Source organism: Heterodontus francisci, chromosome 1 (genome assembly GCF_036365525.1).
Source record: "Heterodontus francisci isolate sHetFra1 chromosome 1, sHetFra1.hap1, whole genome shotgun sequence".
Classification (NCBI taxonomy): Eukaryota; Metazoa; Chordata; class Chondrichthyes; order Heterodontiformes; family Heterodontidae; genus Heterodontus; species Heterodontus francisci.
The window spans coordinates 162,109,732-162,122,359 of record NC_090371.1 but is presented as its reverse complement, the minus strand read 5'-3'; the positions used below and the strand labels follow the sequence as shown (position 1 = coordinate 162,122,359).

At 45.3% G+C, this 12,628-nt stretch overlaps 1 protein-coding gene across 3 annotated transcripts in view; it reads left to right on the top strand.

The window, feature by feature from the left end:
* cc2d2a (coiled-coil and C2 domain containing 2A) overlaps nt 1-12,628 on the top strand; it is a 196,122-nt gene that overhangs the window by 151,241 nt on the left and 32,253 nt on the right. For all 3 annotated transcript variants that reach the window (XM_068037959.1, XM_068037967.1, XM_068037957.1), the window contains exon 31: nt 5,431-5,607. In XM_068037959.1, coding sequence (XP_067894060.1) covers nt 5,431-5,607 — 177 coding nt within the window. The remainder of the gene's footprint in view (nt 1-5,430; nt 5,608-12,628) is intronic.

Here is a 12,628-nt window from a genome sequence, read left to right as displayed (position 1 = left end):
GTCGGATTAGTATAAATGGGTGGTTGATGATCGGCACAGACTCGGTGGGCCGAAGGGCCTGTTTCAGTGCTGTGTCTCTAATCTAATCTACATAGTTCCCTGAAGGTGGCAACACAGGTAGACAGGGTGGTGAAGAAGGCGTATGGCATGCTTGCCTTCATCGGCCGAGGCATTGAGTACAAGAGTTGGGACGTCATGTTACAGTTGTACATAACGTTGGTTAGGCCGCATGTGGAATAATGTGTGCAGTTCTGGTCGCCGCACAACAGGAAAGATGTGATTAAGCTAGAGAGGGTGCAGAAAAGAAGGATGTTGCCTGATTTGGAGGGATTGAGTTATAAAGAGAGATTGGATCGGCTGGGTCTGTTATCCCTGGAGCGAAGGAGGCTGAGAGGGGACATGATAGAGGCATAGATAGGGTAGATAGCCAGAGTCTGTTTCCCATGGTATGGGTGACTAAAACTAGAGGGCATAGATTTAAGGTGAGAGGGAGGAGGTTTAAAGAGGATCAAAAGGGTAAATTTTCCACACACAGAATAGTGGGTATCTGGAATGAGCTGCCAGAGGAGGTGGTGGAGGCAGGAACAGTAGCAACATTTAAGAGGCATCTGAACAGGTACTTGAATGTGCAAGGCATAGAGGGATATGGAATTAATGCAGGCAGGTGGGATTAGTATAGATAGGCTTAAGGTCGGCATGGACGCGGTGGGCCGAGGGGCCTGTTTCTATGCTGTACGACTCTATGACAAACCAGCTCCACCGGAGGAGACAGTATTGGCACTGCAGGCAAATAACCACAAGGTCTTCCTGTCCAAGACTTTCTTTGGAAAGTTAGGAGATCCAGGAAATGAATTAAATGGTTTTTCCTTATCTGAGGCTCAGTGAGCCGACCCAGTATTGCGAGAGTTAGCACAGGCTGCCCAGTCTGAAAGTGAAGCAGAGGGAGTCCCTGATTGCTACTATTTAAAGAATGAGGTACTGATGGGGAAATAGAGTTCCCCTCACAGACCTGAGAGCAAGGAATGGACAGTCATTCACCAGTTAGTGGTGCCACAGAGGTACCGGAGAGAAATATTAAGAAGGACCCATGAAAATACAGTGCTGTACATGCTGGTATACGAAAGACCAAAGCTGCATAAGACAGCAGTTTGACTGACCAAAACTCCACAAAGATGTGGTGGAGTACTGCAGGAGTTGCCACATGCGCCAGGTTGAGGGGAAACCCCAACCTACAGTGAAACCTGCACCCCTAAGTCCTGTACCAGTGTTAGGAGGACCCTCCAGCAGAGGGCTGGTGAACTGAAAGGGACCCCTGCTGAGAACAAAAGGGGACAGGCAGGCACAAGGCTGGCAAAAATTTAGAAAGAGAAGGGGAAAAGTGACCAAGAGGGCAGGTTAAAGGAAGTCCGGGAGGAATCCTGGATGAAAACCCCTACTGTCCAGTCATTCAACCCTGAAAAACTAGACCCCACATTCTCCTATGTAAATGCAGACACTACAAGCAACCCACCAGAGTTGCTACCAGCATTTACAGGAACCTGCAGAGACAAAGAAAGACCTCTTGGGGGCAGAGAAACCTAGTCAAAGTGCCACAAGGGAATGCAGTAGAGTCTGCACAAATACCTGCAGGCAGGAGTATCCTCCGGGACAAGGGGGAGGTTAGCAAAGAATCCTCCCCCACAGAACCAAAGAGAAACCACCCATCCCCCTTTTCAGACCTCAGAAGGAACAAAGACCCTAGGCAGTCATGGAAGTGGGCGAACTGAAGAAAAACTTCTCTAAAGAACCACATGTTTACTGGGATGCCAAAAATGGGGCAATTAAAGCAGCACTGGCACCAAGAAAAGACAGGCAATTTTAGTTAGCTTTAGGATTAATGAGTGAATGGAAATGAATGAGCGAACTGCATGTTTTTTGCTGTATCTTATATTTTCACTCAACTCTTTTAATGAAATGCACTTTTCTCAAAACGCATTTCATTCCCCAGGGTGTGGAGGTGTCATGCAGGCCCCCACCTGCCATGAATGAGGCATATTAATTTCACCACATGGACATTAAATTTCAAATTGTTGCTGGGAAGAAGAGGAGGCCTTTTACAAGGACTGTCAGACCTTGGCTGGAAAAAATACATTTGCATCCTAGCAGATATTGATGTCAGGGAAGCCCATTCCATTCCCTAATAAGATGAAACAATACACAGAGTCAAGACGTGGTCAGACCAGTTAGTCACATGACTAACCTGCTTGGCAACCTGGGGGTTTCTGAATTGTGCAGTTTGAACTGGGAGCCTGGAGAAAGCAGGATGCTCCTGGACGGAAGACCACCTGTCTGTGCTCCCATCTCTTTTTCACAGAGCTCCAAAACCCATTGAAGACACATGAACCCCAAGAGAGAAAAGTCTCCTACAGTGAACAAGGTTTAAGAAGAATACTGGGCCCCAATGAAAAGCAAGATCTGCCTACAATCAAGGACTCTACAGCGAGCTCGAAGTACAGCAACAAAAAACCTTCTTCAGAGATTGCCTCAATCTTTTCCACTTTGTTTTTCTTCTCTTTCTGATCCTATCTGCAAGTGTGTATTGCGTATGCATGATAGCATGGGTGAGTTGTGTATCCGTAGGCGTTAACTGAATTAGAGTTTAAGTTTAATAAATTTCAACTTTTCTTGTTTAAACCTAAGAAAGCCTGTTTATGTTGGTTTCTTTGCCTTCTAATTGGAAAGGGGTGAACAAGGATTCACCAAACAGGACCTAAAAATACAGTGTGTTTAAAATTAAACCTTGTTACAGTAAGACCAGGTGAAGGCTGAAAGGGAACCCTAGACTTCTTTTTCACCTGGTCGTAACACTGTTTATGCTTACAATGTTACCAGTGCTGCCCAAGCTGAACTCAAGTATCACATTTTTAAAATATTTTAGTTGTGTAAAATAATATTTTATTAAATTCTATATCTCATTTTATTTTTTTCTAATTTTTAAAAGATTCCTTTTTTAATTCCCTGAATGGTAGCTAAAGTATTTGAACCTTGCAAACAAGCATTCAGGGCTTTAAACAGGGGCCAATCCCCAACTTTGTTGCTGAATGCAGTAAGATACCTCTAACCCTGTCTAGTTCGATGAATGAGCTAAGTCATACATATATGAAAATGACAGGCAGGAGAAAACAAGCTGGTACATCATGCCTTCCCTATGCTGGAGCATCATGACCTGACACAATACTCCCTTTCTGCAGCCAAAACATCTCCTGGGAGAGGCAATAAAACAGAGAAAAGCCCAGGGCCAATCAGGGGTAAAAACGTGTCATTTCTTAATCCAGTTGCCGTCTATATGATGCAATCTCTGCCCCAGCTAAGAACCCATCCAAATCCTTTTTGAAGGCATGCAGAGCGTCAGCACCCACCACAGCAGCCAACAGGGCATTCCAGAGGCTCACTACTCTCTGGATAAAGAAGAACAATCTAACATCCAGTCTTTTTCTACTTTTGCGTAGTTTATTTGCATGACCAATGGTCCTCCCCACTCTAATAGGCATGCTATCCAGCTCTTTCATTATTTTATAAAGCTCTATTATACCACCTTTAACTGCTCTGGAATAGGTAAGCCTAGCTGTTTAAGTCTAAATAAGTAACTAATGTCCTTTAAGTTAGGAACCATTCTCATATACTCTGAACCTTTTCCAAAGCCACTGTATCACCCCACCACGAGAGGGGACCAAAACTGGGTGTAGTATTCCAGATGCATCCAATCAGTGGCCTGTATGACAGAATGGTGTCCTTAGATTTGTACTGCAAGTTCACTCACACAGGACTGAGCTGACCTGGCAGAACTTGATTATTTTCTCTGATAACTTTTGTGATGTTAAAGAAAAAAATATTGGCATGGCTACTGATGCTCACAAAGTTGATGGCATTTCAAGTGAAAAGGATCAAGCAGTGGTGAGGCTGGGGAGAGAGAATGCTGCAAAAAAAAAAAAACTGGCCAATACTCTAACATGAAAATTATTTTATGATTATGTAACTTTATGTTTATGTAGTTCGAAAAAACACTATTTTGTCGTCCTGCAGAATTTTTAGTGTGAAACTTCTATGCTTTGATTATGTATCCTTTTGATGTCTATAAATCCTAAAATGAATACTAGTCATGTGCTTCAATTGTCACATATTGTTAAGTTTCAAAATATATGGAGTCAAATTTTGCTGTAGCAGGGCACTATCAGCATCTGCCATTAACTATACTTCCCTCTGTACCCTTCAGCTCAAAACATTTTTACCCACTAATTTTCGGAGAGTGAGAGCTGATATCAGCACAGAGAGAAACAGGATATCTGGGACCTGTATCAACAGGGTATCTCCTTAACCAGTTAGATTTAAGGATTTGGAAATAAACAGTGAAAGGACTGAGAAGGAGGGTGAATTAAAAGGGTTGAATTCAAAGTCAAATCAGGTACAGAAAGAGAAAATGAAAGATTGGATTAAGAAAGGAAAAAATGACAGGAAAACTTTTTTTTTTAATTTGTCATTTTGAAAATCTCCCACTAAAATATATGTCTGAAGTAATGAGATACCATGCTTGTAATAGTTAATTTTCGGTGCCAGAGAGATTGGTCTGCAGTAATTAACAATTATATTGTTCGGTACTTGCACTTGTAATCACAAGACTTCAGTTTCTGTTTGCATCGACTTCACAAATGCAGCAGCTTTGACATTCAGCGCATGTCAGTGGTGAGGCAGACAGTGAAATGCCATTCTCGCAAAGCTAATAGTTGAGCGACACAACTTGGACAACCTTTGGATATTGTCAGTTAACTGTGCATCATCTTCTCACCTGAAGTTGCTTTACTGTTTGCACAGAAATAACAGCCAGTGCCACATGTTTTATGTAAATATGTTGTCCAACATTCAGTATGTCATTGTTATTTTGGCAGCAAAACTGGCCTACTATTGGCTAGCACTCATGCCTCTGACTCAGAAGTGCATGGGTTGAAATGCTACTCCAGGACTTAAACACATGTAACTAGGTTCCTGCTTCAGTGCAGGTTTTGGAGGAGTGTGGTTGTTGCCCTTCAGATGAGATGTTAAACCAAGGTCCCATCTGCCTCTGTCAGTTCAGGTTGACTCTTATTATAAAAAAAAAAATCTTTTGGCACAATTCAAAGGAAAGCGTGGATTTTTTCCAGTGTCTTGGCTAACATTACTCCCTCAAATAACACCAACAAAAATAGATAAATTCACCTCATTGCTATTTGCTGGGTCTTGCTGTGCAATTTGTCTACAGACAGAGGGTCGCTCCCACTTCAAACCCCATTTCTTTATTTGAACCACCCAATCCCATATCTAGTCACATTTTTATGTTTTAGATTTGACGTAACAGTGGATAAATTTTGGTGGAATTGGCAATTTGTTTTAAAATCATTTTTAATTATATCGTTACAGATTGATGGCACCTTCAGGATTAATACACCCTCAGTCCTTCTGGGATATAGCAAAGAGCGCAATATGTCCGGTGAAAGGGGATGGGAGGCAGTTCGGAGCCTAAGCGAAGGATCTTATCTGTCCCTCTTTATTACTGTTGAACCTCACCTTGTACCTGGAGAATCTGTAACTGAAAAGGTAATATGCATTCTTAATTTTAAAAATGCTTCCATGGAAACAGCCTTCCAAAAGTGCTCAAGTTGCCTATATTAGATCCTTTTATCCCTTCCAATAGCATTATGAAATGATTCACCAGATTGTATCATAAGGTATGTTTGTACACGTGTTTTCCAGAGAAGTCAACCTAATTCAAGGATAGAGCTAATTTTAACACACAAGTGGTACAGTTTATAGCAAGAGGCATTTCAGCTGAGGAAAGAACATCAATCAGTCAGAATGTAGGATAGTTGACAATGTATAGTGACAGTTGTGTCTTTTGTAAAATATGTTTTCATTTTCCACATGCTTTTTTCCCATGAGAGTTGCTGAGGCTCTGTATATCCTCATCCAATCCAGAAAGAGGAGTGTGATGGAATACTCCCCACTTGTCTGAATGAGTGCAGCTCCAGCAACACTCAAGAAACTCGACACCATCCAGGACAATGCAGCCCACTTGTTTGGTACCCCATCCACCACCTTCAACATTCACTCCCTCTGCCACTGATGCACAGTGGCAGCAGTGTGTACCATCTACAAGATACACTGCAGCAACTCACAAAGGCTCCTTCAACAGCACCTTCCAAACCTGCGACCTCTACCAACTAGAAGGATAAGGGCAGCAGATGCATGGGAACACCACCACCTGCAAGTTCCCCTCCAAACACATTATCATGACTTGGAACTAAATCGCCATTCCTTCACTGTCACTGGGTCAAAATCCTGGAACTCCATTCCTAACAGCACTGTTGGTGTACCTATACCCCAAGGATTGCAGGAGTTCAGGAAGGTGGTTCACCACCACCTTCTCGAGTGCAATTAGGGATGAGCAATAAATGAATGAATTAAAAAAAAAAGCACATGCCCAAGGAAAGGTCAATCCATGGTTTTTACCCAGATGTAGGATTTCCACCAGAAATATAGTTAAAAATAGATAAACTAATTAGATTGCTGAACTAGGGATATGTGGTTCAAAACACAACAGCTCCTGGCTACACATTGCATGAGGTGGAGGAGAGTGCACAACATAACCAAGGGATATGCCAAGAAAAGCCTTGAAACAGCTGTATCCTTGACCTTTGCTGTGGAAATTACAGGTTGAATGTTTTCTTTAGTCAAAAGTACTAACTCATTGCAAAATAGGATCCTGGTCAGAAATGCTATTTTCACTCCATTTCTGAATCTATGTGGACAAGCATGACGTTAAAACAAACCATGATAAGAGACACGATGGCATGACATGAGATTTGGCAAAGACACAATACATTTCCGAACATAGCTTCAGAAATGTGAAGAAGACTTGGTAGGGTGTGGGGATATGGGTTGGGGGTGGTGGATGGGGGCAGCTGTCTTGAGTGATTTCAGTTTTCTTCTTGCTTTATTTAATGCAGTAGATTGGAGCTCCCCTCCCCAAGTTGATTGAGTGACAGATGTGGGATTAGAATTAACTCAATCTTAACTTGTTTTTCACCTTGGAACAATTAATGTTCTAAAGTGTGGAATGAAAACAGACTATAGAGACTAAAAATCAAAGCGAGTAGAGACTGAGGTGCTTGTCACAATGCTACATGCCTCTTGGCAGCCTGCCAATTGAGTGGGATCAATGCCATACAATAAGCAGGTCATGCCTAATTGAGACCAACCTCAGCAGATTGCTCCCTACACCTCCTCATGATAGTGCAGAATAGTAGAACATAACATAAGAAATAGGAGCAGGAGTAGACTGTACTGTCCATCGAGCTTGCTCCACCATTCAGTATGATCACGGCTGATCTTTGGGCTTCAATTCCCCAAGAGACCACAAATCTGTTTATCTCAGCTTTAACTATATCCAGTGATGGCACATCCACAACCTTCAGGGGTAGAAAATTCCAAAGATTCACAACGCTTTGAGGAAATTTCTCCTCGTCTCAGTCCTAAATGTTTGACCGCTTATCCTGAAATTGTGCCCCCTTGTCCTAGATTCCCCAGCCGGGGAAACAACATCTCAGTATCTACCCTACATAATCTTGTATGTTTCAATGAGATCACCTCTTATTCTTCTAAACTCCAGAAAATGTAGACCTAATTTATTCAGCCTCTCATCATAGGACAACTCTATCATTCCAGGGACCAATCTAGTGAACCTTCTCAGTACTGCCAGCAATGCAAGTATATCCTTCTTTAAATATGGAGACCAGGATTGCAGACAGTGGGGTGAATTTAATGAGCCTGCTGCCGCTCCCGGTGGTGGGCTTGGTAAATGGCATCGCTCACATCCTTCACGTGGGTGTCCACCCCAATTATGCAGCTGGCGCCCGTTTTGCATATTGGAGGCATGGGGCCCGCCCCCCAATATCATGGAGGCAGGATACGATTCGTTAATTATGACCTCCGATAACTCCAGAGCAGGTGCTGGCACCATATTTAAAGGCTTGCCAGCCCTGTATTCACAACTGTCCTGGATACAGTGTAGCTTACAACTTTGTCCTACTGGATCCTATATCCCTCCATTCACCCAAGGATGGCAGAACAAAGACACAAGGAGGCCCCATTGTTAAGTGATGCCACCCTGCAGATTCTCCTCCAAGTTGCAAGGGAAAGGCAGGAGGTTCTTTTACCCCGCGATGGCAAGAAGAGGTCTTCCCGCCTGACCAAGCAAGCCTGGGTGGAGATCGCAGAGGAGATCAGCAGCTGTGGGGTCACCCAGTACAACAGAATCCAGTGCAGGAAGAGAGTCAATGACGAACTGCATTCAGCCAAGGTGAGTGCCCCATACCAGTTGCCTCCTTGAGGGTTGCATGTGACTACGTGGGAGGTTGTGCGACTTGGGGAGGATAGCAGCGCTGCGGTGTTGGCTGAGTGGCTAGGTTTCTGTCTCTTACTGACAGATGCATGGATGTCTCTTTGCCACGGGCCACCTTCTTCATAGCTCACCCCACTTAACTCTCCAGACAGCGAGTGTCTGCATGAGAGACATCAGATCCCTCAGTAGGGTTTGTGGGGCTGAAAAGAGCTGAACTCTCATGTTGATCTGTGTGCCATTCTCAACCATCTCCGTGCTTCCTCTTGCAGGACAAGAGCGCCCATAATAGGAGGAAGATGGCCCAGACAGGTGGAGGAATCCCGGATGTATGTCCACTGACCTCTGCCGAGGAAGAGGCCTTGGAGCTGTCAGGCACCCTGGTCGGCCAATCAGTAGGTGATGGGGAGATTGGAGTCTCCGTGCAAGGCAGTGAGGATTGTCTCCCGTTGGCATGTGCATCAATATTGGAGACCTACATAATGCTTAATAGGCGTCAGGAGAAGGGCACAGCCTGAGCCTTATGCAGGTAGCCCTTTGCAAGGGCCTGCAACCACTGGGGGACAGCCATCCACCTCTGAGGAGGAAGGACTTGGGTGCACCATCCCATGACTCTCTTGCACCTTCCACCAGCACAGATACTTTCATCTTGGTGGGTACACGCTCAGTCTTAGAATCTGGGTCACCAGCTGGTGAGAGCAGCACACGTGCGCAAGCAGCTGATGGAGGCTCAGACAGCCGAGGCCTCTGATCATCAGTGGACTGTGGGTGGCCAGGCCCATGCTGAGCCCCAGGATGATAATGAGCCTCTGGCATCGACAGCACAGGGTATGCGGGAGTTGCAAAGAGGGATAGGGCAAAACCTGGTGGAGAGGCCATGAGCAGACAATGGAGGAGTCTATCCATGCCAATTCAGCTGCCATGTCTCAGGCCTATGAGTTCATCGCTTCCTCCATCAAGAGGTTAGCAACCCTCGTGGAGAGCCAGATCCCACAGATCCACACGGACCTGCACAACATCGCTTTGGCCATGAGTTTGGTGCAGTAGCAGCAAGGCGAGAGAAGGAACAGGTGCCCAGCTGATTCTGCTGGTCCTCGTCCTTCTCTGGTGAGCAAGGAGGCTCAGGAGAGCCTTCAAAGGGAGGAGAAGAGACTGACAGCCACATCTGGGGGCTCCTCTTTGGGCAGTTCAAGTGGGACACCTGGATCCTTAGCCCCTCCACCAGTGAGCCCAACTCCAGCAGCCTCCTCTCTCAGGAGAGTCCTGCACCATTCCAGGACACACACCTTCCAGGCAGCTGGGGCCTTCCAGGCCTCAGGCAGCCAGAGGATGCCCACCAAAGTCATCACAGGCCAAGCGGCAGCCTGATCAGCAGCCTGCCTCCAGCCCAGCTGCTGATAGCAGATCACACTGCATAGGAACACCTACAAACGGATTAAAAAGAGCACATAGCAACATTTTGGGTGTCACAGGTGTATATTCCAACTTTTGTGTTAAATAAATAAAAGATGCTTTGTTGAAATCTTTTGGCTTCATTGTTTGAAAGCCACATGCCTTTGTGCCTTAGTTGTGAGATGTAGACCTCCCCCTTCTCCCTTACGGCAATGTCAATGCGACCACAGCCCTCATTAACATGCCAATATGATGAGAGCCTTTGTTAATAATTGCTCTCCCTTTGGGCACAAGCACACATTGCCCATCCACATGCAAGGCAGGGCCCTTAAATGGAAAGGAAGCAACAGAGCTCAGGCATTAAGGTGAGCCTTTGGACTGGATTTTACCAAGCCCACGACATTGGGCTCCGTGGTCGTGGGGAGGGCAGAAAATGGTTCTGGCAGCAGTCCGCCACAGAGGCCAGAGGGCCTGGCCGAATCCTCCCGGCAGCGTCGAGGTTTCATGGCAGTCCCCCCCCCCCAGCCCCTGTGCAATGGACCTGGATTTATATATGTAAATTAATTGAATGAATAAATTACAATGCACTTACCTGGGATCTTATGGGCCTGCTGTGATCTTCCGAGTGACGGGCAGCACTCCTGTGCCTTCAGTTCCCCGTCTGGGGAAAGCCAGCGTGACACTAGTGGGGAGAATGGAAGAGTTAATATTTTCTGTGGGGGGGTGTGGAGGGAGACGGGATCAAATAAACATAATGGGTGTAGAGGATGGTGAGGAGGGGTGAACTTTAAGCTTTGTGCAGTCTGGGGAGGGAAGGTCAGATTTAAAAGGCCAGTGGTTTTGGCGGGGGAGGGAAGGGCAAATAGTTAATGTAATTGTTATTGGGGATAGGAAAGGGGTGTTGCAATTTATTTCATAAATTTTGGGAGTATATGGCTTAAAAATGCAAATTGATCAACGGGGATGGCTGCCCATTAAAAATTGCACCATGCCTGCACACAGGCAGCTACCATCATTGCCAGAGACAGACAGCCCCCCGCCTCCATGTCATTGAGGGAGAGGGGGAGGTGCGGGCCGCCTTGGCTATTTAAATGAGCCATCATGAGGGAGATTGCGGCGGCTCTTTGGCGTGCAGCTCACACAGGTGGTCTGCCATTTTTTGAGCTCGCCGCTGAGATCGGCAGTGGGCTCTTCAAATCCAGTGCTTTATTTTACATTCTGTGATTGGACACCAGGATAGCTGCAAACAATTCATTGTGAGGTTCTCTTGCCTACTTTGCACATAGCTCTACCTATCTGGCCTCCTGCCATGGTACATGAGGATGTGCAAATTATGTTGGTGTTGTTGCTCATGGACCTCTTATTCCAACCTAGATGATGGCACAACCTCTGTTCCAGCTGTGTGATCACACAGACCCATCACATGGCTGTTTGCTTACCCAGTACTGACCCTACACAAGCACCACACCCCTCCCCCCTACAAACATACAGTTCACCCCTTAGCAGAGTCCCCTCTACCCCAGACCCCTTTGCAGAGCCCTCCAGCAACATGCTCCCACAAAGACCTCCAAACCCATTGTCCGCAATGCTGCAGTGCTCAGGGCTGTTTACCCGTTGTGTCATTGTGCCCTTTCGCCTCTGTACCACCAGGTTTCACTGGTCCTGCAACCGGAGGCATATCAGTGTCACCTGCTGTTCACAGATTTGGCCATCGGGCAGAAAATCACTTTTAATATTTAAATACACTTAAATCAACGTCTCAGCAATTTAAAATAGGTTCCTGTCATGTTGCGTTGAGAGTGCCACCACTCTGCTTTCCTGCCACTGACAAAATCTGTAACCGGATTTCCAAGCATGCAGCTGCTTTGCGATTTGCCAGCCCACGCACCCACCCCCCCCCCCCCCCCCCCCCCACCTGCTCACAACCCCACCTATATTTCTGCACTTGACAACCAAACAAAACCAGAATTCCAAGTGCTGTTTCACCAAAGCCCCAGACAATTGTAGCAAGACTTCTTTATTTTTGTCCTCCAATCCCCTTGCAAAAAGGCCAACATGCCATTTGCCTTCCTAATTGCTTGCTGTACCAGCATGCTAACTTTTTGTGTTCCTTGCACAAGTACACCAAAGACTCTCTGAACATCAACATTTGCAAGTTTCATGCCTTTTTAAAAAATATTCTGCTTTTTTAATCTTCATCCCAAAGTGAATAACCTCGCACATCCTCACATTATACTCCATCTGCCACCTTGTTGCCCACTCACTTAACCTTTCTCTTTCTCTTTGCAGCCTCTTTTTGTCCTCCTCACAGCCTGCATTCCCACCTAGCATTGTATCATCAGCCAATTTAGACACATTACTCTCTGTCTCTTCGTTATTGTCATTAATATAGATTGTAAATAGCTGAGGCCCCAGCACTGATGCTTGCGGCACTCCACTATTCACTGCCTACCAACTTGAAAATGCCCCATTTATCCCTACACTCTGCTTCCTGTCTGTTAACCAATCTTCTATTCATACTAATAGCACCCCCAACTCCATAAGCCCTTATCTTGTATGGCACCTTATCAAATGCCATTTGGAAATCCAAATACCCTTTATCTACCCTACTTACATTCTCAAAAAACTCTTAATAAATTAGTCAAACAGGATTTCCCTTTCATAAAACCACATTGACTTGTTCTAATCATACTCTGCTTTTCTATGTGCATTGTTAAGACTTTCTTAATAATAGATTCCAGCACTTTTCTGATGACTGATGTCAGGCTAACCCGGCTGCAGTTCCCTATTTTCTCTCTTCCTCCTTTCATGAATAGGGGTATTATATTT